Here is a 26,390-nt window from a genome sequence, read left to right on the forward strand (position 1 = left end):
AAAAAAATGCACAGATTAGTTCACACTGGTGAAACACAACTGAAAACAAGTGAGGCCACTTCTGCTCAGACCCCCTGCCCCCGCGATAAAAGGGAGGCAATGGACGCCCATCTGCCTCCAGAAAGGCCACTCAGGCACCCTAGGGGCCACAGGAGGCACCCGAACAACACAGACACCGCCCAAATCAGCCCCGCCAGGCTGCCCAAAAAAGCAGCACACAGCTGGAACTCAGATACCGGCCCCTCGGCCATTGCCCGAGTGACCGCCTTACCAATCCGACCCTGGCAGCAGTGTCTCCTCACTCAGGTGAGTGTTCACATGTAACTCACTCAGGTGAGTACCTAGCAGTCACTGTAGTCCTCCTTACACTGTGCAGCAGCGTCTCCTCGCTCAGGTGAGTGTTCACGCATCACTCACACAGGTGAGGGCCTAGAAGTCACTGCAGTCCTCATCACACAGTGCAGCAGTCACTGGATAAGTTATTTTCCTGGGTGCACAGTAAGAAAGGCCCTCTACCCTCAGAAGAGGGGTGTGGCAGCACCCCCTACTGTAGGGGCAGGCAGGCGCAGCACTGATATGTCCCAGACTGGACAGACGTAGGACTGTAGGTACTGACATGGGGACGCATGTTGCTTGTATTTGTGACTCTGGCATCGATACCGAGGCAGCTGGGAATCTCTGCAGAGTCACATGTATGTGCTTAGTGTATTGAGGTCACCTGTGACTGCTGAAAGAACAGGGCTTTGATGACATCTAGTGGTGGTCTTTGGGATTAAACATCAGGTCATATTCTGTGGTGTGTAGTGTAAGATGCCATGTTTTATGGGTAGTCCAGTGACCTTGACATTCACTCACTGAGCTGTCCTTTGAGCCCCTTCTGAGCATCACTCATTCCACAGGGCCTATTTGTGGCAAGTTCAAGCAATGGAAGGCTTTACTTGTCCCGGATGTACGTTACCGGCCCATCTAACCTTTGTTTTTTCACCCTGCCTTCCCTTAGAATATCCTGATATTAGGGGACTACAACGCTGACTGCAAGTACGTCACCGACAAGCACTGGCCCAGCATTCGCCTGCGCCACGCGCCGCAGCTACAGTGGCTGATTTCAGATGATGAGGACACCACGGTCAGCACCAACACGCACTGCGCGTACGACAGGTGAGTGTGCGGGCGGGGCCAGGGTCCCAGGGGGCGCAGAGGGAGGGTAGCAGGGCAGGACACAGGGCAGGGCACTGGGCCACCACTGCTCTACAGAGAAGCATGCCCTTTGAGTGTTCCCCAGATGAAGAGAGACCAGGGGACAATAATACAAAGCTCCTGTAGGGTTCCTCTCGCTTGCTCAGACCTGTGGCGTTGGTAGGTTGAATGCGCACTGACTCTGGAGTCCGGATGTGAACTCACAACCCTGTGCTCGAGGGACAGCCCCTCTGCAGCTTCTTCCGGTGGCATCTCTGTGTTATCTGTAGTCGGTCTCACTTGTTTACACCAGTCGGACTCACACCTACTGAGTCCTTTAGTAACATGTGCACTACCCGAAGAGTCGGGGGCCTGGGAGGGGTGCAACTTGATAAAATGACATCCCGTCCAGACCTCGAAGCAGCCACGATCCCACTTGAGGGAGTGGAGTGGGCTGGAGTCAGGTGAGAGGGGCGTCAGCACAAGAGATTGGAGGGAGGCAATCCAATCCTATGCACTAACAGAACACACAAAATAAAACTGCTTTCAGTTGAATAATTGGACTATGGGTGAATTGTGTCTTTGTGCGAGTAGAACTTTTGTAGGATAATGTTCTTATAGCACCTATGATTTATTTTTATGTAAGATCTTTATATCTTTGAATGATCCCAAACCTGTCTAATTGTGTCGTCGAATGTGAGTCTAACCGAAGAATCTCAAAATACACTCACGCCTCTATTGAACATTTTGTTTTCTCACTCGTGTCGCATATGTGGGACACAGCATACGTCTGAAAGAGAAGGGTTGTCAAACACTAGGGAGACACGCTTAGTTTCTTTTCAGTGGATGTCACTAGTTTCTAAACTAGTATTAAACAAAAATAAGTGAAGGGTGCAACAAATGTCCTTTCCTCAAGGTCACCAAGTGACCCCCATGTACAGAGATCTGTTTGATATTTTGAGATTCATTTTTATATATTCTGTCTTACTCTGAAGGAAGAGAATGAGCGATAGGTACAACATTGGCACCATTTTATGCAATATTGTTCATGTAGTTGTGGACCGAGACGACAATGTGGTTGCCACTTGTTAAAAGACCAGGTTTATTGATGATTTATCGACAACTTGAAAAAACATAAAAGTTGGCCTCGATAGGTTTCTGAACATAACGATGAATATTCCTACAAATCTCCTTTTAATCAGTGACTGAAATGCCACGCCCCCTATTTCTTAGACCTGACTGTCAATGAGGGAACACAAGACGGAGACATGAAGTGACAGAAAACTGAATGCATCAAGGAATAAGTTGTATGTGCATAGCACACAACCTGGGATTGTGAAAGGAAGGAGGGTGTGGCGGGGTTGGCACGCGCAGGAGGCAGCGATTCGTTGCAGCAGCATCCATTCAGGTGAGGGTCAGCCTCTCCAGTCCAGTGTTTGAATGAAGGGCTTTAAAGGTGGGGAATTTAGGAGGTACATGATAAGAGGGTGATATAAAAGGAGAAAGATATTAATAACAAAAGAAAGAGTAGAACCTACTGAGACAAATAGTCAACAATTGTTTCATAAGACAAAATACCTACCAGGAGTAATTTTAATGCTTCAAGTGTCCTAAAACAGCTCAGGCTCCTACTAAAATGTTAGTAGATTCAGACTGAACCGCAGTCTGAAAACTACTGCACATCCGAGGCCAGCTGGTCACTGCCATTTTGTGAATTAAAGACAAGAGAAATGACAGAGCTCCCTTCTGTGCCGCCGGTGTTTGCCAGTGTATCAAAACGTCTGGTTACATGCAAACATTATATAAAATATTAATTCGCCAATGGCAATTGTGGAAAAATATAAAAAAAATCAAAGACATTGTAAAAATACTTTTTACATTTACATCTTAAAATGTAATTGTAATCTATAATATGTTGGTAGCATCACCGGAAAATGGAAAAGGTCTTTGCAGAACATATACAAGTGATTAAAGTGGGTGATGCCAGCTCCAAAGCTTCACATTTCCAAATATGTTGTTGTTTAACACTCAAGTCCATGCGCAGATGTAGAAGAGGGTGAGAACCGAGGCTCACACCCCACAGGGTCCGGATAATGTCTAGCACTGGATGCTGGAGAGATTACGCCACTTCGAAGTGCATTAACAGAGGTCATGATACTGGGCGCTACCGACGACAACATGACCCTTAAAGGGGAGTCCAGCTCTCTGGGGACACAGAGCCCAAGCCTCTGAAACCTGCCTTCATTTCTGAATAGAAACTCTCCATTGTCACTCTGGACAAACAGTGGACAAAGAGCCCAGCTTTGAAAAATACTTTTCTGCATTTGAACCAGAGGAGGGGGTGGGGGAGGGGCACAGACAACATATTTAGGAAGCACCTGAGTGGACCACTGCAGCGGGAGACACACCTGCCTCTGAGGAGTAGCCGAGAGTCCAGCTGGACAAGGTGCAAGGCTACTCTGCTAGACCTGCCTTAATCTGCAACAAGGGGACCGCATACAACTGCATTCAAAGCACTGCACCGCTTACCCCATCCCACCCGGGACAGCGCTATCCTTATCCACAATACATGGGGCAATCTGCAACTGTCTCTTATTATGTCCCACCAGAACCATCTAACCCACCAGCAAAGGGTCGAGAACAAGACCCTCGGACCTGGGACTGTGTAAAACGTGAGCCCATATTACTATCGATGTCCGGGCTGCTGGCGCAAGTCGCCTCTTAGTTCCCATTCTGAATAGTTACCAAATAAAGAGACGGGCGCTGGACGCAGGAATCACAAGAACAGGATTTATTACTCATGAGGAGAGCCTGTCATTTCGGACACGAAACACAGTGTCTGTCGGGAGGTGCTCTAACAAGTGAGCTGAAAGATCGTCTTTTATACCTTACAGAACACTTAGCATTACAATCACAACATTGTGAAACACGGAAAAGACATCCCCATGATCCTCGTGTCAATCCTACCCCACATATGTTCACAATAGGGACCCTTGACCTGCTGATAAGAGGGGAGGGCAATCACGCAGCTGAGTGTTCCGTCAACTGTTTAGGATGTGTGCGCCTGATCATAGCCCAGGGGGGTGGGGTGGCCAGGATCAATAGTGGGTTCTTTGAAGAGGAGTGACTCCATACAATAAGGGGCAATAAACAGTATCTTCCGGCTTAGGCGATGACCTCAGACATGTGTGGACAGTCAATCGCGGAGGGAGGGTTTACTAACAGAGGGGTTATTCATGAAAGGAAAGGAGGTGCTGGTCAGGCGCGGCCGTGACTCTCAAGGACAGGGTCTTGCAGAAGAAGAAGGTTTATGACTTGCCCGTGTGAGGGAGAAGGGAGGGGGGGAAGCCAGGGTGTGCACAGGGACAGAGTCGCACAGAGAGAGATCTTATGACCCGTACATGAGAAAGCGGGGGCAGTCAGGTGCCGCTGGGGAGGGCTATGTCAGCTGAGGCAAAGGATGCCTCTTCAAGAGGACATGGGGGGTTTGTGTGGGTCAAGCAGAAGGGTTGCCTTTCAGGGCAGGGTCGCGCAGAGGGAGAGGGTTTCATGGTCTATGCATGTGAGAGAGGGGGGGGGGGGTTCAAATACGCGCAGAAGAGAAGCCGGTGATTCTAATGAGCGGGCAAAAAGGGCCAGGGTGCCTAGAATGGCTGTCATGTACATATGGGTACGGGCTCTTACTGGCAGAGTGATGCGGTCAATAATTTACGGTATTCATGGTGCTCACAGGGAGAGGAGTGTGAAAAAGGGAAATGAACACTGTTTATGTACATCAATTTCTTCAATTTCCACAACTGCAAGACCCCAAACTTTGGAGCACATTCATCGTAACCCTCGAGCCCAGCCGAGCCACGTCACCTTCGCTGATGGACCTGCTCACTGACACACAACTTGACTTACTCTTCACAACTGTATCATGATTCGGAGGGGACATGGCTCCAGTGGTATGTGAGGTCGTTCCTCTAGTCCATCAAAGTGCCACACAAAACCGTATAAAGAAACGAGGAGGTGCCCCAGCCGGTGTATTCAAGCAAACAATAACTAACAGCAAAGCTGACAACGTCTCCATACAAGATTGTGAGGCCCTTTTAACCTGAAGTGTCCCCTAAGTAGACGCTGGTTACACCTCAAAACCACCAGTGTGTCAAAGGTTCCACCACCACCTTCGAAAAATTGCTCTGATTTTTACATATTTCATTAAAAAAATCTTTATTTCGATCACAGATCATAAAAGATGCATAGTATTTGTACACAGTAAAAAATGATTAAACATAGTGTGATCCAATGATTAAGAACATTTTAAGAAGAAGGGAACATGGGGTACAATAAAAGCAGAAAAATGCCAGGGGTACTATTATATAAGTCTTTTCAGTGCTCGATTCCGGATGAACCACATGGAGGTCAAAAATTTTGAAAGGGCGAAAACCACAATGGGAGAGAGGTCTGACTTTAAAATTCTATAGGCAGGTTGAAAAGATCTGAAGCCCAAGTTTTTAAGTAGCGGGACTAGCCAGTATCTCCTACTCCTCTCGTAGCCCTTGCAGAAGAAGACGGCATGAACATCATCTTCCTTCTGATGAGCACACACTGGGCAGAGTTCTGTGGTGGATCGTGATTGCCATGACGCTGTGAATGAAGCTAGAGGGAGGCATCCATACCTCCACTGTAGAAATAATTTTCTCGTAAGTGTGGGGGAGATTGAGTCAAGAGCACTTTCAAGATGATAAGAGACTTTCGCATTGAGGAACAAATGTGTCAAGGATCCTTCTCTCGTGGCATCGATAGCTTTTGTCAACATCAATTCATAATATGCTCTCACGAGTACTTTCTTTGGAGTCTTTACACAAAAGTTTAGGGGATCCCTCCATAGTTCCGGGAAACCCATCTCCTCAAGCATTGCCCTGACATAAATCATCCATGGAATTCGTTTGGCGTTCCTTAGCTCTAAAAATTCCTGTAATTCCTCTCTGTAGCTTGTAAGGTCTGGGCTACACCACAGGCGCCTCCAAAAAGTTAGCGGTTTGAGACCCAGCTCTTCTGTTATAGATCGAATTCCCAGGTCTAGTCTGAGGGGGAGTAGGGGGGTGCTCTGAGGTAGAGCGACAACCTGTCTCAAGAATTTATTTTCAATTAGCTGTAGTTTTGGGAGTTTGGAATGCCCCCACAATTCACCCCCATATGTGACACCCGCCCGGGCCTGGGTTTTGTAAATATGCATAATTGGGGTTAGTGGGCGATAGGAAGATTTATTCGCCAGACGCATCGTGCCACCCGCCAACTGAGCCAGTTTGATGGTCACTTTGGTCTGGTGAGTCGTCCAAGTTAGATGTTCGTTTAGAGTAATCCCCAAGTATTCAATATTATGCACACGTTCTAATTGGACAGTGCCTAGCCTGGGAGGGTCTCGATTATGGGGGTTTGGATTTAAGATCATAAATTTAGTTTTTTGTGGGTTGATCTCCAATCCACGTTCGGAGCAAAACTCCAGAAAGCCATCTAAAATGCGTTGAATTCCCATGGGGGATTTTGACAGCAGCAGGGTGTCATCTGCAAACATAATTGCAGGCACCCTGCTGCCTGTCAACTTTGGGGCATCGGTGTTGGCAATCCTGTTTAGGTGGGCAACAACCCCGTTCACAAAGAGGCAAAACAGGGTCGGTGCGAGCACGCAGACCTGTCTCACCCCTCTGCGAACGGGGAACCTTTCGGTTAGCTTGCCACCTTTGCCACACCTTACGCGGGCATAGTTGTTGCAATGGAGTCTCATCAGGATTGCCAAAATATCTCCAGGGACGTTTAGCTCTTCCATGACCCTCCACAGCCTTGCTCTGGGTACCAAATCGAAGGCGGCACGTAAGTCTACAAAGATGGTATATAGAGTGCCGCCCTCGATTACAGCTGTTCTCCAGTAGAGTAGGTTTAACCTGAAGATTTGGTCTATGGTCGAGACACCCTGCCTGAAGCCTGCCTGGTAGGGAGACAGGATGTCCATCTCTTCTATCCAGGCCTGTAGACGATTCAAGATCAGTCTACCAAAGAGTTTCTGGGAAATGTCGATGAGACTAATAGGTCGATAGTTCGAGGGAAGCAGAGGGGATCCCTTTTTATAAATTGGAACCACCTCAGCTCCCCTCCAAGTATCGGGCACCTCCATTCCCCCCAAGATGGCATTGAATATCAGTGTGAGGTAAGGTGCCCATATCCCAGGTTCTTGTTTGAACAAGTCCCCTGGTACCCCGTCTAGTCCCGGGGCTTTCCCTGCAGCTAAACCTTTTATGGCATCCCTCACTTCTTTTTCATTAAAGGGAGCTCCAGTGGCGCTGGATGTGTATGTTATTATATCAGTGTTTTGATCCCCCCCACCCTCCGCATACAAGGCTTCAAAATGACTGTGCCACACCAGAGGGGATATATTGGATTACATATTAAAAAATGAAATCAAAACATTCAGTATGACCGGAGCAATCAGTTTTCAAGCAATAAATCAATCAAAATTTTGCAATGTGATAAACATTAACGTTATATTCAGTGCGTCTCTCTGAAATTTGAGAGACGCAGATACGTTGTGCCGGCGGCGGTGGAGTAAACCACTATCAGACTAGTGCCCCCAGGAAACCGCTTCCACAGAATGTCAGGGCGATTTACTCTGCTAAGTCCATCACTGATACCCCTTCAAAATACAACCAACGAGCCTTGTAATCCGGTACATTGACAAAGCACTTGTTGAGACAATCGAAACAAAAGCACAAGTGACACAGACTTTTGGGTATGCAAATTTTGTCTTAGGTCACATGACAGGAAAGGCTGTAACACGAGTCTCCAGCTCAATTCCTAATGTCGGCCCCTTTCACACGTCACATCCTGAAGGGTGCAGCGTTCGGAGCCTCGCGCAGGCTTTTGTGAGGCTCGCGGCTCCCAAGAGGAGAACCTTTACATGCCACCATCAGGCTTGCTGGCTGACTCTTCTTTCGGAGACAATGAACGAGCCAGTGTGTTTTATACTTGCAGCCTATAAGGCTGCATCAGCTGCAGTAAGAAAACAAGCATTGGCAGAGAGGCAAAATGCTGACTATCGGTTTTTGCCAGTGCTTTTCGGCAAAGTTGTATAGCGTCGGGAAGATGCTGTGCCACGTGGCCGAAAGAAAACAACACAATAAAAGCAGCGATGACGTGGGCCTTTTGTAGGTACGCGCGTGTTTCATTATGCATGTGCAATTACAAAATGATGCGGGCACCATATTTTTTTTATTTCCTGATCCAAAATGGACGGATTAAAAATGAAAAAATTAGAAAAGTAGGGAGGGCAGGGTGGTGTCAGCGCTCTAGTCGCGCCAGTGTGCGTGTGACGCAACACGCACTGGGCGAGAGTGCGCGTCAGTGCGCATGCGCATGCGCGAACGGCGCTTCGCGCTTCCCAGAGCGAGTCGGAGAGCGATTGTAGTAAGACGCCCGGCGCTCTTCCTATAGTAATTTATATTAATACATTTATCCTGTTACCTACCTGCTGCATCCCGAGTAGTTATTGGGGGGAAACCTGGGACTCCACAGTGGCGACGAGGAGTGGGATCTGTCCCCACAAAGAAAAAAAAAGAAAAACGTACAACAGTGGAGAGAAAGAAGGACCCGGGACGCACCAACCGATACCACCCACCTGCAGAGGAAGGAGTGAGGCGCATAACCGCCACAGGACGCACGGGAAGAGCGCGGCAGAGGCGCAGAGAACCACACAAGCACACCACGTTTCCAGGAGTCAATTGACGCAGCAACCTGCACAGAAGCACGGTAGGAGTACGCAAGTGTCCCACCAAGGCCCTGGCGGAAAAGGGTGACCACGTGAAAAGGGGAAGAGGAGAACCAAGCACCAACACGTCGCAAGCAGAGAGCACCAGCGCACCGGGCAGCCCCAGGAATCGGGGAAGGAACGACAGCGCGCCTGGCAGCCCCAGGAATCAGGAGGGTGAGCCAGAAAGACAGGCCAGAATGAGTAACCAGGCATCCTCACTTACGGCACCAATCCCGTTTCTACCCAAGCCAGGTGAACCCCAGATGAAATGGGAGGACTGGAGGGAATACTTCAAGAAATACCTAGAAGCCCTAGAAGACGAATCCAGTGACAAATTCACCCCCGCAAGAAGGAAGCAAATACTACTGCACAACCTGGGCCCGGAAGGTATAGGGTGTTCACGAACATAGCGACGACACCTCGACAAGCATGCGATGCAGACGTCTTCAAACAAGCTCTAGAAGATCTAGACGCCCACTACCGACCAGCGGTATGTGTCTCCATTGATCGGTTCAACTTCCAACAGAGGAAGCAGGGAGAAGGAGAATCGGTTGACGACTACGTAGCAGCCCTGAGGAGACTAGCAGTCACGTGCAAGTACGGGGCGCTGGAAGAAGACTTTATCAAAGACCAGATTGTAATGCACACCACCAACAAGAGTGTACAAGACAAGCTGTGGGCTCACGGTGAAGCAACGCTAAAGGAAGTAATTGCGATGGTGAAGAAGGCCAAACTTTCGAAGCGATGTGCTGAAGCCGCAAAAAAAGAGAGTGCGCAAAGAATCATGGTCAACAAAGTAGATGACGCGGAACCATCGGGAAGACACAAGATGGCGCCCGGAAACAGCAGAGGAACCAGCAAATGGGCGGGAAGACCCGGACAAGCAGGGAAGCAGTCCTCGTACACCAAGTCCATGTGCTATAGATGTGGGAGCGCGAACCACGCAGCCCAGGACAAACGCTGCCCGGCTTTTTGCGCAAAGTGCATGTTCTGCGGCCTGATAGGCCACTACGAGAAATTATGTTGAAGAAAAGAGAAGAGATCAGTAGTAAAATACATAGCGCATCCGCAACCTGAGGAAGGAGCGGACGAGGAATCAGATGAAGACGACAGAGTGCTGTGTATTGAGGAGCAAGTGCTAGGCATTGACACCAAGCGCTCCGACAAACCGCGAGCAGACATGCTAATAGGGGGAGTCAAAATCAGAATCGCGATTGACTCAGGATCCCGTACACCATAGTGCAGAGGTCAGTATGGGAAGAGGAATTCAAACCCAGCCTGGGTCCCAAACTAGAACCACCTGACATAAGACCAGTGTCATACACGAGCAACCCAATCCCTATGGTAGGGTACCGAAACCTGAAGTTCGAATTCAGAGGGAGGACGGCAACATGCAAGTTGTATGTATCAGAGAAAGGCCCCTCAGTTCTAGGATGGAGAGACCAAGGAGACCTCGGAATCAAACTGGACCCAGGGGGCAAGGAACAAGTACTGCTGACCGACGTAGGAAGCTGGCCAGACCTGGAGAGAGTAAGAAGAGAGTTTCCCAAGGTCTTTGGAGGAAAGGTAGGGAAGCTGCAGAAGTTCATGCACAAGATCATTCTCAAAGAAGTCTCCCAGCCAGTGTCCCACAAAGTCTGAAATGTGCCCATAGCAGTGAGGGAAGCGGTGCAACGAGAACTGCGCCAGCTGGAAGAACAAGGGATCATAGAGCCCATAGATAGCTCGGAGTGGTTGGCCCCCTTGGTTGTCGCCAGGAAACCCAATGGCAAAGTGCGCCTGTGTGCAGACCTGCGTGAGTTGAACAAATGCTTAGTAGTAGAGAAATTTCCGCTCCCCAGAATCGAAGCAATGCTGGCAAAAACAAGAGGTTTGAAATGGTTCGCCACAGTAGATCTCACGTCTGCATACCATCAAATTCACCTACACCCGTCAAGCAGGAAACTGACGTCCTTCATCACACCATATGGATGCTACCAGTTCCGCAGGGTGCCCTTCGGGCTAGCGTCCGCCGCAGCGGTGTTCCAAAAACTCATGCACCGCCTGTTCAAAGACGTCAAAGGCATCCAGTACTTTCAGGATGACATCCTAATAATGGGGAAGGACCGTAAGGACCACGACAACAAATTGAACAAGGTGCTAGGCGTACTGCAGGAGAAAGGACTGACGGCGGAGTGGGAGAAGTGCAGATTTGGGATGACATCCGTCATCTATCTGGGACACGAGATAAGCCAACAGGGGATCACTCCCAAGAGGGAGAATGTGAAAGCAATCTGCGAGGCCAGAGCCCCATCCAGCAAGGACGAGGTGCGGTCATTCCTTGGAATGGCCGAGTACTACAGCAAATTCGTCCAACACTTTGCCACGAAAAACGCACAAGTTGAGGCAACTAATAAGAGACAAAACAATGTTCCTGTGGGACGACGAGGCTCAGAAAGAGTTTGAGGAACTGAAGAGGAACATCAGCCAGGCCGTGCTCTTACATGGACATGATCCCGCAGGAAATACTATTGTCACCACTGATGCCAGTGAAAAAGATTTGGGTGCGGTCCTTGCACAAGAGAGAGAAGACAACACCGTGGAAACACTCAGCTTTGCGTCCAGAGGGTTATCGCACACCGAACAAAAGTTTAGCGTGATAGAGAAAGAGATGCTGGCTGTCACGTGGGCCATGGGGAAGTTCCGGCAGTTCCTATGGGGTACGAGGTTTCGCTTACAGACTGACCACAAGCCTTTAGTTAAAGTGCTTACCTCGAATGGACATGCCACAGCCATCCCGCGGATAGCAAAGATGACTCTTAAACTCCTAGAATACACGTACGATGTGGAGTACATCCCGGGGACACGCAACAAAGTGGCGGACTACCTTAACAGGGCCTCAGCTATGGAGGAAGTGCCCACGCCACGCCTGTAGCGGATAACGAGGAAATGGTAACGGTGATGGAAGACATGGAAAGAGCCATCAGTTTACAAGAGTGGGAGCAAGCATACGAGGAAGATGAGAACTTGCAAGAGGTTAAGAAGAACCTCGTAAAAGGATGGCCGGAAAAAAAAAGATTAAAAGAGGTGCCTAGGAAACTGTATGAAGTGCGGGAAGAATTATCCATGAGTGATTCAGGTACCTTCCTGTACCGCGGTGACAAGGTGGTGCCGCCAGAAAAGTTGGTCCCGACCCTGCTGAATCTACTGCATGAAGGTCACCTGGGCATCGTAAAGACCAAGTCAAGGGTGAAGCAGATGTACTGGTGGCCAGGAATGGATATCCAGATGAGAGACATGTTAGAGACTGCGACCAATGCCAGGGGTCGGACAAAGTACTCAAACCATTGAGACCTGCGTTGGGGAGATTTGAACCACCCCGCAATCCCTGGGAGGACCTTGCAGTTGACATCCTAGGACCGATATTGGACGGCCAAGGGACAGCTAAATACTTATGTGTTGTAGTTGACAAGTACTCCAAATGGCCGGAAGTGCATGTGCAGGAGGAGATGGACTCGGAAGTGGTAATCAAATTTCTCACCTCAGTATTCCTAAGGGAAGGCCTCCCGAGGACAATATTGACAGACAATGGCCCGCAATTTACATCAGATAAGTGGCACCGATACACCGAGAGGAACGGGATCAAATCTAAACACACCTCAGTGTACCATCCAGCAAGCAATGGACAGGTGGAGAGATTTAACCGCGTTCTCATGGGGTCCATTCAAGCGGCCATCATGCAAGGCAAGGACTGGGAAGCAGAAATTCAAAGGATGATGTGGGCGTACAGGATCACCCCCACCTCAACAGGGTATAGTCCCTTCCAGATCCTAAGGGGCAGGCATCCGTTCACGAAAGACAATGTGGTATGGAGAGAAAAGACCATCACCAGTAAATGTTTGCCTGCCGTGGTCCAACACAATTTGGAGAAGGCCCAGAAGGTGTACACAGAACACAACAACAAGAGAAGAAAGGTGAAGGATTCAGTTCTGGAGAAGGGGGAGTGGGTGAGAGTCAAGCAGGTAGTACTGAGGAAGAAGGGAGAGAGCAAGTACAGCCCACCCCTACAAGTGGAAGGAGTGTACAGCAGAGCAGTACTGCTTAGCGATGGAAAAGTGTGGTCCCAGGATCGCATGGCGAAGATAAATAAAATCGTGCAGTGGCCGGAGGAGAAAGGAAATAGCACTCCTGTTCAGAGACAGGAAAGAGAAGCAGAAGAAAGAGCGTCAGACGGCGAAAGCCATGGAGAAGAAGATGCGTGCATGGAGAGTGAAGAGTTAGTTGGGCCGAGTGTGAGGGAGACATCAGCAAACAAAGAAGCGACGCCCAGGAGAAATGGACATGGTCAGGGGAGAGAAAAGGTGGGGAGCCCAGTGACCGAGGGTGTCCATGAAGCCTCCACTCCGGTAAGGCGCATGCGTACTGGGAGAGTGATAGTCAGACCTGCACACCTTAGAGACTTTGAGTGAGAGAACATTGGACAGTGAACTGTAACATTTCCATTGTGTAAAAGGAGGAGATATGTGGTGTCAGCGCTCTAGTCGCGCCAGTGTGCGTGTGACGCAACACGCACTGGGCAAGAGCGCACGTTAGTGTGCATGCGCGAACGGCGATTCGCGCTTCCCAGAGCGAGTCGGAGCGCGATTGTAGTAAGACGCCCGGCGCTCTTCCTATAGTAATTTATATTAATACATTTATTCTGTTACCTACCTCCTGCATCACGAGTAGTTATTGGGGGGAAACCTGGACGCCACAGGCTGGCGTGTCATTTGCTGCCTTTACTTCCCCATCACCCTCCACAAAAATAAGTAAATAACATCTTTCAACTAAGCCCCGGGGCATTGGGGGGCAGGGGAGGAGGCAACAGAAAGTGGGCAAGGAGAGGTGAAAAGCAGCACACAAGAAGGAGCAGCAGGAAGGTTGGGGGAGAAGCACACGAATGAGAAGGAAGGCAGCCTTCTGAGCCCGGAGGGAGAGCGTTTGGAAGGGGGTAAGCAGACAAGAGAACGCACACCTGCGAGAGAGCTGGCAAAAACAAGCACTCTCATGGAGTGTTAGAGAACAAGCATTAAAAATGCAATAGGTCTCACCTTTCATTAAGTTAAAGCCATTTGCTTTGTTATACATTACCATTAGCAAAGCAAATGGCTTTAACTTAATCAAAGGCGAGACCTATTGCATTTTCAATGCTTGTTAGTTCATGTGAAGAGTGTCAGTAAGGTTCACCTGCTGAAGAACAACAGACGTTACCTTTAGGACTGAAACATGTCGTTGAGGTCATTGGGTTTGTTCAGAGATGTCAATGCAGTGTGGTGTTAAACTTTTATAACACAACACCTTTAATATGAACATGGAGACAAGTGATGCCCTGTGCTCCTGCTTTCAACGGGGACAAAACGATTTTACTATTAGTCGTATCTTGCCTGAAGACATTTAGGCTAAAACTCTATGGATCCCCTTATGCGCTGTGATTCATGCATGTGTCTCCGGCAGAACATGCTCATAACTCTTTCATGCCTGCTTCATTACTCAGCTCACATGAGGGTTACCCACCGTTCTCTGCTAGCCCCCAGGCCGTGTGTGTGATGCCACCGCCCTCCCGCCTCGGCTGCTGCTTCCTTCAGAGAGTGAGGCTCAGACCTCAAGCGCTATGTCCTGCTGAAGCGCTATGTCCGGCTGATACTATGCCTGCTGTTTCCTCTCTGTGTTACCTGAATGCGGGGTTGGGGTTGGGGAAAGAACTGGGGAGCAGCCCCGTCTGATGCAGATGGGAACAGAGACAGCCTTGGGGGCGTCCTGTTCGGACTGGATCCTGTGACCCTAACAGTGTGAGGACAGAGCTAAAAACCTTGTCAGATGGTTTCTTTCCTGACACTCTGCAGTCATTACTATCTCACTGTTCTTTTAGCAGGGTCTTCAAACTGGGGCGCAGGCTCCACAGGGGGCCCTCAAGTAATCTGGGCAGGGGGAGGGGTCAGGTACTGACCACATGAAGAATTATGCTGATAGCAATGTTTTGTTTCAGGGGGGGGGCGGTGAGCCGCTCTGTAAATGGTCATTACTAACATCTTTTCTCATTTATATCCTGGCTGGGAGAAGGTGTCAAAAGGGGAGGGACTTCAGATATTCTTTAAACCTACCCCACCATTATTTCTAATAATCACCCTGTGGATACTTGTACGCGTTAGTAAGGCCTACCTGACCGCAATAGTATGTTTATCAATCATGCATGGTTTCTGTTTCTCCTTCTTCCCTTCTCCAGGTTTGTTGCCAGCGGGGTGGAGATGCTGGACGCCATCCTCACAGGGTCCGCCACCGCCTTTAACTACCACGAGGCCTACGGGCTGACGTATGAAGAGGTGAGCCGTGCAGTGCAGCCGCGCTGGGGTGGAGATGTGGTGGGGATGGGAAAATAAAGTTGCCATTGACAACATTTCAATTTTAGGGTGGACCTCCTTGTTACAGAGTAGCCCTGAGTGCTGCAGTTTAACCATTTCAGAAGCTATGGTTGCACAAGCTTATCTGGTATATAGACCCAGCTGCCTCCTCTGGTATATAGACCCAGCTGCCTCCTCTGTATATAGACCCAGCTGCCTCCTCTGTATATAGACCCAGCTACCTCCTCTGGTATAGACCCAGCTGCCTCCTCTGTATATAGACCCAGCTGCCTCCTCTGTAGATAGACCCAGCTGCCTCCTCTGGTATAGACCCAGCTGCCTCCTCTGTATATAGACCCAGCTGCCTCCTCTGGTATAGACCCAGTTGCCTCCTCTGGTGTAGACCCAGCTGCCTCCTATGTATATGGACCCAGCTGCCTCCTCTGTATATAGACCCGGCTGCCTCCTCTGTATATAGACCCAGCCGCCTCCTCTGTATATAGACCCAGCTGCCTCCTCTGTATATAGACCCAGCTGCCTCCTATGTATATAGACCCAGCCGCCTCCTCTGTATATAGACCCAGCTGCCTCCTCTGTATATAGACCCAGCTGCCCTCTCTGTATATAGACCCAGCTGTCTCCTATGCATATAGACCCAGCTGCCTCCTCTGTATATAGACCCAGCTGCCTCCTCTGGTATAGACCCAGTTGCCTCCTCTGGTGTAGACCCAGCTGCCTCCTCTGTATATAGACCCAGCTGCCTCCTCTGTATATAGACCCAGCCGCCTCCTCTGTATATAGACCCGGCTGCCTCCTCTGTATATAGACCCAGCCGCCTCCTCTGTATATAGACCCAGCTGCCTCCTCTGTTTATAGACCCAGCTGCCTCCTATGTATATAGACCCAGCCGCCTCCTCTGTATATAGACCCAGCCGCCTCCTCTGTATATAGACCCAGCTGCCTCCTCTGTATATAGACCCAGCTGCCCTCTCTGTATATAGACCCAGCTGCCTCCTCTGTATATAGACCCAGCTGCCTCCTCTGGTATAGACCCAGCCGCCTCCTCTGTATATAGACCCAGCTGCCTCCTCTGTATATAGACCCAGCTGCCGCCTATGTATATAGACCCAGCCGCCTCCTATGTATATAGACCCAGCTGCCTCCTCTGGTATAGACCCAGCCGCCTCCTCTGTATATAGACCCAGCTGTCTCCTCTGTATATAGACCCAGCTGCCTCCTCTGTATATAGACCCAGCTGCCTCCTCTGTATATAGACCCAGCTGACCCAGCTGCCTCCTCTGTATATAGACCCAGCTGCCTCCTCTGGTATAGACCCAGCTGCCTCCTCTGTATATAGACCCAGCTGCCTCCTCTGGTATAGACCCAGCTGCCTCCTCTGTATATAGACCCAGCTGCCTCCTCTGTGTATAGACCCAGCTGCCTCCTCTGTATATAGACCCAGCTGCCTCCTCTGTATATAGACCCAGCTGCCTCCTCTGGTATAGACCCAGCTGCCTCCTCTGTATATAGACCCAGCTGCCTCCTCTGGTATAGACCCAGTTGCCTCCTCTGGTGTAGACCCAGCTGCCTCCTATGTATATAGACCCAGCTGCCTCCTCTGTATATAGACCCGGCTGCCTCCTCTGTATATAGACCCAGCCGCCTCCTCTGTATATAGACCCAGCCGCCTCCTCTGGTATAGACCCAGCTGCCTCCTCTGTATATAGACCCAGCTGCCTCCTCTGTATATAGACCCAGCTACCTCCTCTGGTATAGACCCAGCTGCCTCCTCTGTATATAGACCCAGCTGCCTCCTCTGTAGATAGACCCAGCTGCCTCCTCTGGTATAGACCCAGCTGCCTCCTCTGTATATAGACCCAGCTGCCTCCTCTGGTATAGACCCAGTTGCCTCCTCTGGTGTAGACCCAGCTGCCTCCTATGTATATAGACCCAGCTGCCTCCTCTGTATATAGACCCGGCTGCCTCCTCTGATTATATACCCAGCCGCCTCCTCTGTATATAGACCCAGCTGCCTCCTCTGTATATAGACCCAGCTGCCTCCTATGTATATAGACCCAGCCGCCTCCTCTGTATATAGACCCAGCTGCCTCCACTGTATATAGACCCAGCTGCCCTCTCTGTATATAGACCCAGCTGTCTCCTATGCATATAGACCCAGCTGCCTCCTCTGTATATAGACCCAGCTGCCTCCTCTGGTATAGACCCAGTTGCCTCCTCTGGTGTAGACCCAGCTGCCTCCTATGTATATAGACCCAGCCGCCTCCTCTGTATATAGACCCGGCTGCCTCCTCTGTATATAGACCCAGCCGCCTCCTCTGTATATAGACCCAGCTGCCTCCTCTGTATATAGACCCAGCTGCCTCCTATGTATATAGACCCAGCCGCCTCCTCTGTATATAGACCCAGCCGCCTCCTCTGTATATAGACCCAGCTGCCTCCTCTGTATATAGACCCAGCTGCCCTCTCTGTATATAGACCCAGCTGCCTCCTCTGTATATAGACCCAGCTGCCTCCTCTGGTATAGACCCAGCCGCCTCCTCTGTATATAGACCCAGCTGCCTCCTCTGTATATAGACCCAGCTGCCGCCTATGTATATAGACCCAGCCGCCTCCTATGTATATAGACCCAGCTGCCTCCTCTGGTATAGACCCAGCCGCCTCCTCTGTATATAGACCCAGCTGTCTCCTCTGTATATAGACCCAGCTGCCTCCTCTGTATATAGACCCAGCTGCCTCCTCTGTATATAGACCCAGCTGACCCAGCTGCCTCCTCTGTATATAGACCCAGCTGCCTCCTCTGGTATAGACCCAGCTGCCTCCTCTGTATATAGACCCAGCTGCCTCCTCTGGTATAGACCCAGCTGCCTCCTCTGTATATAGACCCAGCTGCCTCCTCTGTGTATAGACCCAGCTGCCTCCTCTGTATATAGACCCAGCTGCCTCCTCTGTATATAGACCCAGCTGCCTCCTCTGGTATAGACCCAGCTGCCTCCTCTGTATATAGACCCAGCTGCCTCCTCTGGTATAGACCCAGTTGCCTCCTCTGGTGTAGACCCAGCTGCCTCCTATGTATATAGACCCAGCTGCCTCCTCTGTATATAGACCCGGCTGCCTCCTCTGTATATAGACCCAGCCGCCTCCTCTGTATATAGACCCAGCCGCCTCCTCTGTATATAGACCCAGCTGCCCTCTCTCTATATAGACCCAGCTGTCTCCTATGCATATAGACCCAGCTGCCTCCTCTGTATATAGACCCAGCTGCCTCCTCTGGTATAGACCCAGTTGCCTCCTCTGGTGTAGACCCAGCTGCCTCCTATGTATATAGACCCAGCCGCCTCCTCTGTATATAGACCCGGCTGCCTCCTCTGTATATAGACCCAGCCGCCTCCTCTGTATATAGACCCAGCTGCCTCCTCTGTATATAGACCCAGCTGCCTCCTATGTATATAGACCCAGCCGCCTCCTCTGTATATAGACCCAGCCGCCTCCTCTGTATATAGACCCAGCTGCCTCCTCTGTATATAGACCCAGCTGCCCTCTCTGTATATAGACCCAGCTGCCTCCTCTGTATATAGACCCAGCTGCCTCCTCTGGCAGCCGCCTCCTCTGTATATAGACCCAGCTGCCTCCTCTGTATATAGACCCAGCTGCCTCCTCTGTATATAGACCCAGCTGCCGCCTATGTATATAGACCCAGCCGCCTCCTATGTATATAGACCCAGCCGCCTCCTCTGTATATAGACCCAGCTGTCTCCTCTGTATATAGACCCAGCTGCCTCCTCTGTATATAGACCCAGCCGCCTCCTCTGTATATAGACCCAGCTGCCTCCTATGTATATAGACCCAGCCGCCTCCTATGTATATAGACCCAGCCGCCTCCTCTGTATATAGACCCAGCTGCCTCCTCTGTATATAGACCCAGCTGCCTCCTCTGTATATAGACCCAGCCGCCTCCTCTGTATATAGACCCAGCTGCCTCCTATGTATATAGACCCAGCCGCCTCCTCTGTATATAGACCCAGCTGCCTCCTATGTATATAGACCCAGCTGCCTCCTTTGTATATAGACCCAGCTGCCTCCTATGTATATAGACCCAGCTGCCTCCTCTGTATATAGACCCAGCTGCCTCCTCTGTATATAGACCCAGCCGCCTCCTCTGTATATAGACCCAGCTGCCTCCTCTGGTATATAGACCCAGCTGCCTCCTCTGTATATAGACCCAGCTGCCTCCTATGTATATAGACCCAGCTGCCTCCTCTGTATATAGACCCAGCTGCCTCCTCTGTATATAGACCCAGCCGCCTCCTCTGTATATAGACCCAGCTGCCTCCTCTGTATATAGACCCAGCTGCCTCCTCTGTATATAGACCCAGCTGCCTCCTCTGTATATAGACCCCGCTGCCTCCTCTGTATAGACCCAGCCGCCTCCTCTGGTATAGACCCAGCTGCCTCCTCTGTATATAGACCCAGCTGCCTCCTCTGGTATAGACCCAGCAGCCTCCTCTGTATATAGACCCAGCTGCCTCCTCTGTATATAGACCCAGCTGCCTCCTATGTATATAGACCCAGCTGCCTCCTCTGTATATAGACCCCGATAGACCCAGCTGCCTCCTATGTATATAGACCCAGCTGCCTCCTTTGTATATAGACCCAGCTGCCTCCTATGTATATAGACCCAGCTGCCTCCTCTGTATATAGACCCAGCTGCCTCCTCTGGTATAGACCCAGCTGCCTCCTCTGGTATAGACCCAGCTGCCTCCTCTGTATATAGACCCAGCTGCCTCCTCTGTATATAGACCCAGCTGCCTCCTCTGGTATAGACCCAGCTGCCTCCTCTGGTATAGACCCAGCTGCCTCCTCTGTATATAGACCCAGCCGCCTCCTCTGTATATAGACCCAGCTGCCTCCTCTGGTATATAGACCCAGCTGCCTCCTCTGTATATAGACCCAGCTGCCTCCTATGTATATAGACCCCGCTGCCTCCTCTGTATAGACCCAGCCGCCTCCTCTGGTATAGACCCAGCTGCCTCCTCTGTGTATAGACCCAGCTGTCTCCTCTGTATATAGACCCATCTGCCTCCTCTGTATATAGACCCAGCTGCCTCCTCTGTATATAGACCCAGCTGCCTCCTATGTATATAGACCCAGCTGCCTCCTCTGTATATAGACCCAGCTGCCTCCTCTGTATATAGACCCAGCTGCCTCCTCTGTATATAGACCCAGCTGCCTCCTCTGTATATAGACCCAGCTGCCTCCTCTGTATATAGACCCAGTTGCCTCCTCTGTATATAGACCCAGCTGCCTCCTCTGTATATAGACCCAGCTGCCTCCTCTGTATATAGACCCAGCTGCCTCCTCTGGTATAGACCCAGCTGCCTCCTCTGTATATAGACCCAGCTGCCTCCTCTGGTATAGACCCAGCTGCCTCCTCTGGTATAGACCCAGCTGCCTCCTCTGCATATAGACCCAGCTGCCTCCACTGTATATAGACCCAGCTGCCTCCTCTGTATATAGACCCAGCTGCCTCCTCTGGTATAGACCCAGTTGCCTCCTCTGTATATAGACCCAGCTGCCTCCTCTGTATATAGACCCAGCTGCCTCCTCTGTATATAGACCCAGTTGCCTCCTCTGGTGTAGACCCAGCTGCCTCCTCTGTATATAGACCCAGCTGCCTCCTCTGTATATAGACCCAGCTGCCTCCTCTGTATATAGACCCCGATAGACCAAGCTGCCTCCTCTGGTATAGACCCAGCTGTCTCCTCTGTATATAGACCCAGCTGCCTCCTCTGTGTATAGACCCAGCTGCCTCCTCTGTATATAGACCCAGCTGCCTCCTCTGTGTATAGACCCAGCTGCCTCCTCTGGTATAGACCCAGCTGTCTCCTATGTATATAGACCCAGCTGCCTCCTCTGTATATAGACCCAGCTGCCTCCTCTGTAATAGACCCAGCTACCTCCTCTGGTATAGACCCAGCTGCCTCCTCTGTATATAGACCCAGCTGCCTCCTCTGGTATAGACCCAGCTGCCTCCTCTGGTATAGACCCAGCTGCCTCCTCTGGTATAGACCCAGCTGCCTCCTCTGTAATAGACCCAGCTGCCTCCTCTGTATATAGACCCAGCTGCCTCCTCTGTATATAGACCCAGCTGCCTCCTCTGGTATAGACCCAGCTGCCTCCTCTGGTATAGACCCAGCTGCCTCCTCTGGTATAGACCCAGCTGCCTCCTCTGTAATAGACCCAGCTGCCTCCTCTGTATATAGACCCAGCTGCCTCCTCTGTATATAGACCCAGCTGCCTCATCTGTATATAGACCCAGCTGCCGCCTATGTATATAGACCCAGCTGTCTCCTCTGAATATAGACCCAGCCGCCTCCTCTGGTATAGACCCAGCTACCTCCTCTGGTATAGACCCAGCTGCCTCCTCTGTATATAGACCCAGCTGCCTCCTCTGGTATAGACCCAGCTGCCTCCTCTGTATATAGACCCAGCTGCCTCCTCTGGTATAGACCCAGCTGCCTCCTCTGGTATAGACCCAGCTGCCTCCTCTGGTATAGACCCAGCTGCCTCCTCTGTAATAGACCCAGCTGCCTCCTCTGTATATAGACCCAGCTGCCTCCTCTGTATATAGACCCAGCTGCCTCATCTGTATATAGACCCAGCTGCCGCCTATGTATATAGACCCAGCTGTCTCCTCTGAATATAGACCCAGCCGCCTCCTCTGGTATAGACCCAGCTACCTCCTCTGGTATAGACCCAGCTGCCTCCTCTGTATATAGACCCAGCTGCCTCCTCTGTATATAGACCCAGCTGCCTCCTCTGTAATAGACCCAGCTACCTCCTCTGGTATAGACCCAGCTGCCTCCTCTGTATATAGACCCAGCTGCCTCCTCTGGTATAGACCCAGCTGCCTCCTCTGGTATAGACCCAGCTGCCTCCTCTGGTATAGACCCAGCTGCCTCCTCTGTAATAGACCCAGCTGCCTCCTCTGTATATAGACCCAGCTGCCTCCTCTGTATATAGACCCAGCTGCCTCCTCTGTAATAGACCCAGCTGCCTCCTCTGGTATAGACCCAGCTGTCTCCTATGTATATAGACCCAGCTGCCTCCTCTGTATATAGACCCAGCTGCCTCCTCTGTATATAGACCCAGCTGTCTCCTCTGAATATAGACCCAGCCGCCTCCTCTGGTATAGACCCAGCTGCCTCCTCTGTATATAGACCCAGCTGCCTCCTCTGTATATAGACCCAGCTGCCTCCTCTGTAATAGACCCAGCTGCCTCCTCTGGTATAGACCCAGCTGCCTCCTCTGTATATAGACCCAGCTGCCTCCTCTGGTATAGACCCAGCTGCCTCCTCTGTATATAGACCCAGCTGCCTCCTCTGTATATAGACCCAGCTGCCTCATCTGTATATAGACCCAGCTGTCTCCTCTGAATATAGACCCAGCCGCCTCCTCTGGTATAGACCCAGCTACCTCCTCTGGTATAGACCCAGCTGCCTCCTCTGTATATAGACCCAGCTGCCTCCTCTGTATATAGACCCAGCTGCCTCCTCTGTAATAGACCCAGCTACCTCCTCTGGTATAGACCCAGCTGCCTCCTCTGTATATAGACCCAGCTGCCTCCTCTGGTATAGACCCAGCTGCCTCCTCTGGTATAGACCCAGCTGCCTCCTCTGTAATAGACCCAGCTGCCTCCTCTGTATATAGACCCAGCTGCCTCCTCTGTATATAGACCCAGCTGCCTCCTCTGTAATAGACCCAGCTGCCTCCTCTGGTATAGACCCAGCTGTCTCCTATGTATATAGACCCAGCTGCCTCCTCTGTATATAGACCCAGCTGCCTCCTCTGTATATAGACCCAGCTGTCTCCTCTGAATATAGACCCAGCCGCCTCCTCTGGTATAGACCCAGCTGCCTCCTCTGTATATAGACCCAGCTGCCTCCTCTGTATATAGACCCAGCTGCCTCCTCTGTAATAGACCCAGCTACCTCCTCTGGTATAGACCCAGCTGCCTCCTCTGTATATAGACCCAGCTGCCTCCTCTGGTATAGACCCAGCTGCCTCCTCTGTATATAGACCCAGCTGCCTCCTCTGTATATAGACCCAGCTGCCTCCTCTGGTATAGACCCAGCTGCCTCCTCTGTATATAGACCCAGCTGCCTCCTCTGTATATAGACCCAGCTGCCTCCTCTGTATATAGACCCAGCTGCCTCCTCTGGTATAGACCCAGCTGCCTCCTCTGTATATAGACCCAGCTGCCTCCTCTGGTATAGACCCAGTTGCCTCCTCTGGTGTAGACCCAGCTGCCTCCTCTGTATATAGACCCAGCTGCCTCCTCTGTATATAGACCCCGATAGACCAAGCTGCCTCCTCTGGTATAGACCCAGCTGTCTCCTCTGTATATAGACCCAGCTGCCTCCTCTGTGTATAGACCCAGCTGCCTCCTCTGTATATAGACCCAGCTGCCTCCTCTGATATAGACCCAGCTGCCCTCTCTGTATATAGACCCAGCTGCCTCCTCTGTATATAGACCCAGCTGCCTCCTCTGTAATAGACCCAGCTACCTCCTCTGGTATAGACCCAGCTGCCTCCTCTGTATATAGACCCAGCTGCCTCCTCTGGTATAGACCCAGCTGCCTCCTCTGGTATAGACCCAGCTGCCTCCTCTGGTATAGACCCAGCTGCCTCCTCTGTGTATAGACCCAACTGTCTTCTCTGTATATAGACCCAGCTGCCTCCTCTGGTATAGACCCAGCTGCCTCCTCTGGTATAGACCCAGCTGTCTCCTATGTATATAGACCCAGCTGCCTCCTCTGTATATAGACCCAGCTGTCTCCTCTGAATATAGACCCAGCTACCTCCTCTGGTATAGACCCAGCTGCCTCCTCTGTATATAGACCCAGCTGCCTCATCTGTATATAGACCCAGCTGCCTCCTCTGGTATAGACCCAGCTGCCTCCTCTGTATATAGACCCAGCTGCCTCCTCTGGTATAGACCCAGTTGCCTCCTCTGGTATAGACCCAGCTGCCTCCTCTGTATAGACCCAGCTGCCTCCTCTGGTATAGACCCAGCTGTCTCCTCTGTATATAGAACGGCGATTCGCGCTTCCCAGAGCGAGTCGGAGCGCGATTGTAGTAAGACGCCCGGCGCTCTTCCTATAGTAATTTATATTAATACATTTATTCTGTTACCTACCTCCTGCATCACGAGTAGTTATTGGGGGGAAACCTGGACGCCACAGGCTGGCGTGTCATTTGCTGCCTTTACTTCCCCATCACCCTCCACAAAAATAAGTAAATAACATCTTTCAACTAAGCCCCGGGGCATTGGGGGGCAGGGGAGGAGGCAACAGAAAGTGGGCAAGGAGAGGTTAAAAGCAGCACACAAGAAGGAGCAGCAGGAAGGTTGGGGGAGAAGCACACGAATGAGAAGGAAGGCAGCCTTCTGAGCCCGGAGGGAGAGCGTTTGGAAGGGGGTAAGCAGACAAGAGAACGCACACCTGCGAGAGAGCTGGCAAAAACAAGCACTCTCATGGAGTGTTAGAGAACAAGCATTAAAAATGCAATAGGTCTCACCTTTCATTAAGTTAAAGCCATTTGCTTTGTTATACATTACCATTAGCAAAGCAAATGGCTTTAACTTAATCAAAGGCGAGACCTATTGCATTTTCAATGCTTGTTAGTTCATGTGAAGAGTGTCAGTAAGGTTCACCTGCTGAAGAACAACAGACGTTACCTTTAGGACTGAAACATGTCGTTGAGGTCATTGGGTTTGTTCAGAGATGTCAATGCAGTGTGGTGTTAAACTTTTATAACACAACACCTTTAATATGAACATGGAGACAAGTGATGCCCTGTGCTCCTGCTTTCAACGGGGACAAAACGATTTTACTACTAGTCGTATCTTGCCTGAAGACATTTAGGCTAAAACTCTATGGATCCCCTTATGCGCTGTGATTCATGCATGTGTCTCCGGCAGAACATGCTCATAACTCTTTCATGCCTGCTTCATTACTCAGCTCACATGAGGGTTACCCACCGTTCTCTGCTAGCCCCCAGGCCGTGTGTGTGATGCCACCGCCCTCCCGCCTCGGCTGCTGCTTCCTTCAGAGAGTGAGGCTCAGACCTCAAGCGCTATGTCCTGCTGAAGCGCTATGTCCGGCTGATACTATGCTGATACTATGCTATTTTTTGAATGTGAAGTTATAGACATAACTTCACATTCAAAAAAGACATAGCCCCAGCCTCAGGATTCGGCGGTGAGACATATTTTTCAAGGGGTTTATCCCTATCTTGAATAAAGATACACGAGTTTGTCCTTTAAAGTGAGTGAGCTCAAAAGTTGCGGCAATTGTGCAATGAAACACATCTGTTGGCAACAGGGAAACTAGTACCACTGGGTACCTGGACTTCCCCACCCAGCGGGTGGTGGTAGGCTATTGTTGTTCCTAATCGGGGGATATTTGGCATACAGGGATAGAAATCATGTAAGTCCCAAGTCTGTATTGGACCATCCCCCTCTAGGGCTGGACAAGATCTTAAATATGGTGCGATGTTCCGATTCCTGAATCTGACCAGTACCAAGTCCCCTGAAATGTTTTTTGGTAGAGGGCCCAACCAGCCCACCCTTCTCACACTCAGGATTCCACCGTCTTTGTCCGGTGGTAGGGGTCTATTCCTTCCCAACCAGAATATAACTTTGTTCATTAGGTCCAGCTGGCTTTCAGCTTTTCCCAGCGCAAGTGGTGGCACTCCTGTGAGGACGGACACATATGGCGCTGCTTGTGGCGGAAGGTGTATGTTTGGTGCATTGCGTACTGACTTGGCCTCCGGGGGCCTTGATATAAGAGGTTTGGAAGGAGCTTTGAAAGTAGTTGAACCTGGAATTATAGGAGATAATGGAGTGACTTGCTTGCTTTTAAAGATGGCAGAGAGCTTAGCTGATGGGAAAGTGGTGGTTGGCTGGGGTCGGTTCAATGTTACTGGATTATCGATGGGTTTCAGGATGGCCGTGATTTTGTTCTCGAGACCCGAGAGCCTTTCCCCTATAG

The 26,390-nt window shown here is 50.6% G+C and overlaps 1 protein-coding gene across 3 annotated transcripts in view; it reads left to right on the plus strand.

Moving 5' to 3' along the window:
• LOC147684318 (deoxyribonuclease-1-like) overlaps positions 1–26,390 on the plus strand; it is a 77,228-nt gene that overhangs the window by 19,612 nt on the left and 31,226 nt on the right. For all 3 annotated transcript variants that reach the window (XM_086940200.1, XM_086940202.1, XM_086940201.1), the window contains exons 7-8: positions 1,001–1,158; positions 15,204–15,300. In XM_086940200.1, the coding sequence (XP_086796326.1) occupies positions 1,001–1,158; positions 15,204–15,300 (255 nt within the window). The remainder of the gene's footprint in view (positions 1–1,000; positions 1,159–15,203; positions 15,301–26,390) is intronic.

The sequence above is a fragment of the Lissotriton vulgaris genome, chromosome 10 (genome assembly GCF_964263255.1).
Source record: "Lissotriton vulgaris chromosome 10, aLisVul1.2, whole genome shotgun sequence".
Lineage (NCBI taxonomy): Eukaryota > Metazoa > Chordata > Amphibia > Caudata > Salamandridae > Lissotriton > Lissotriton vulgaris.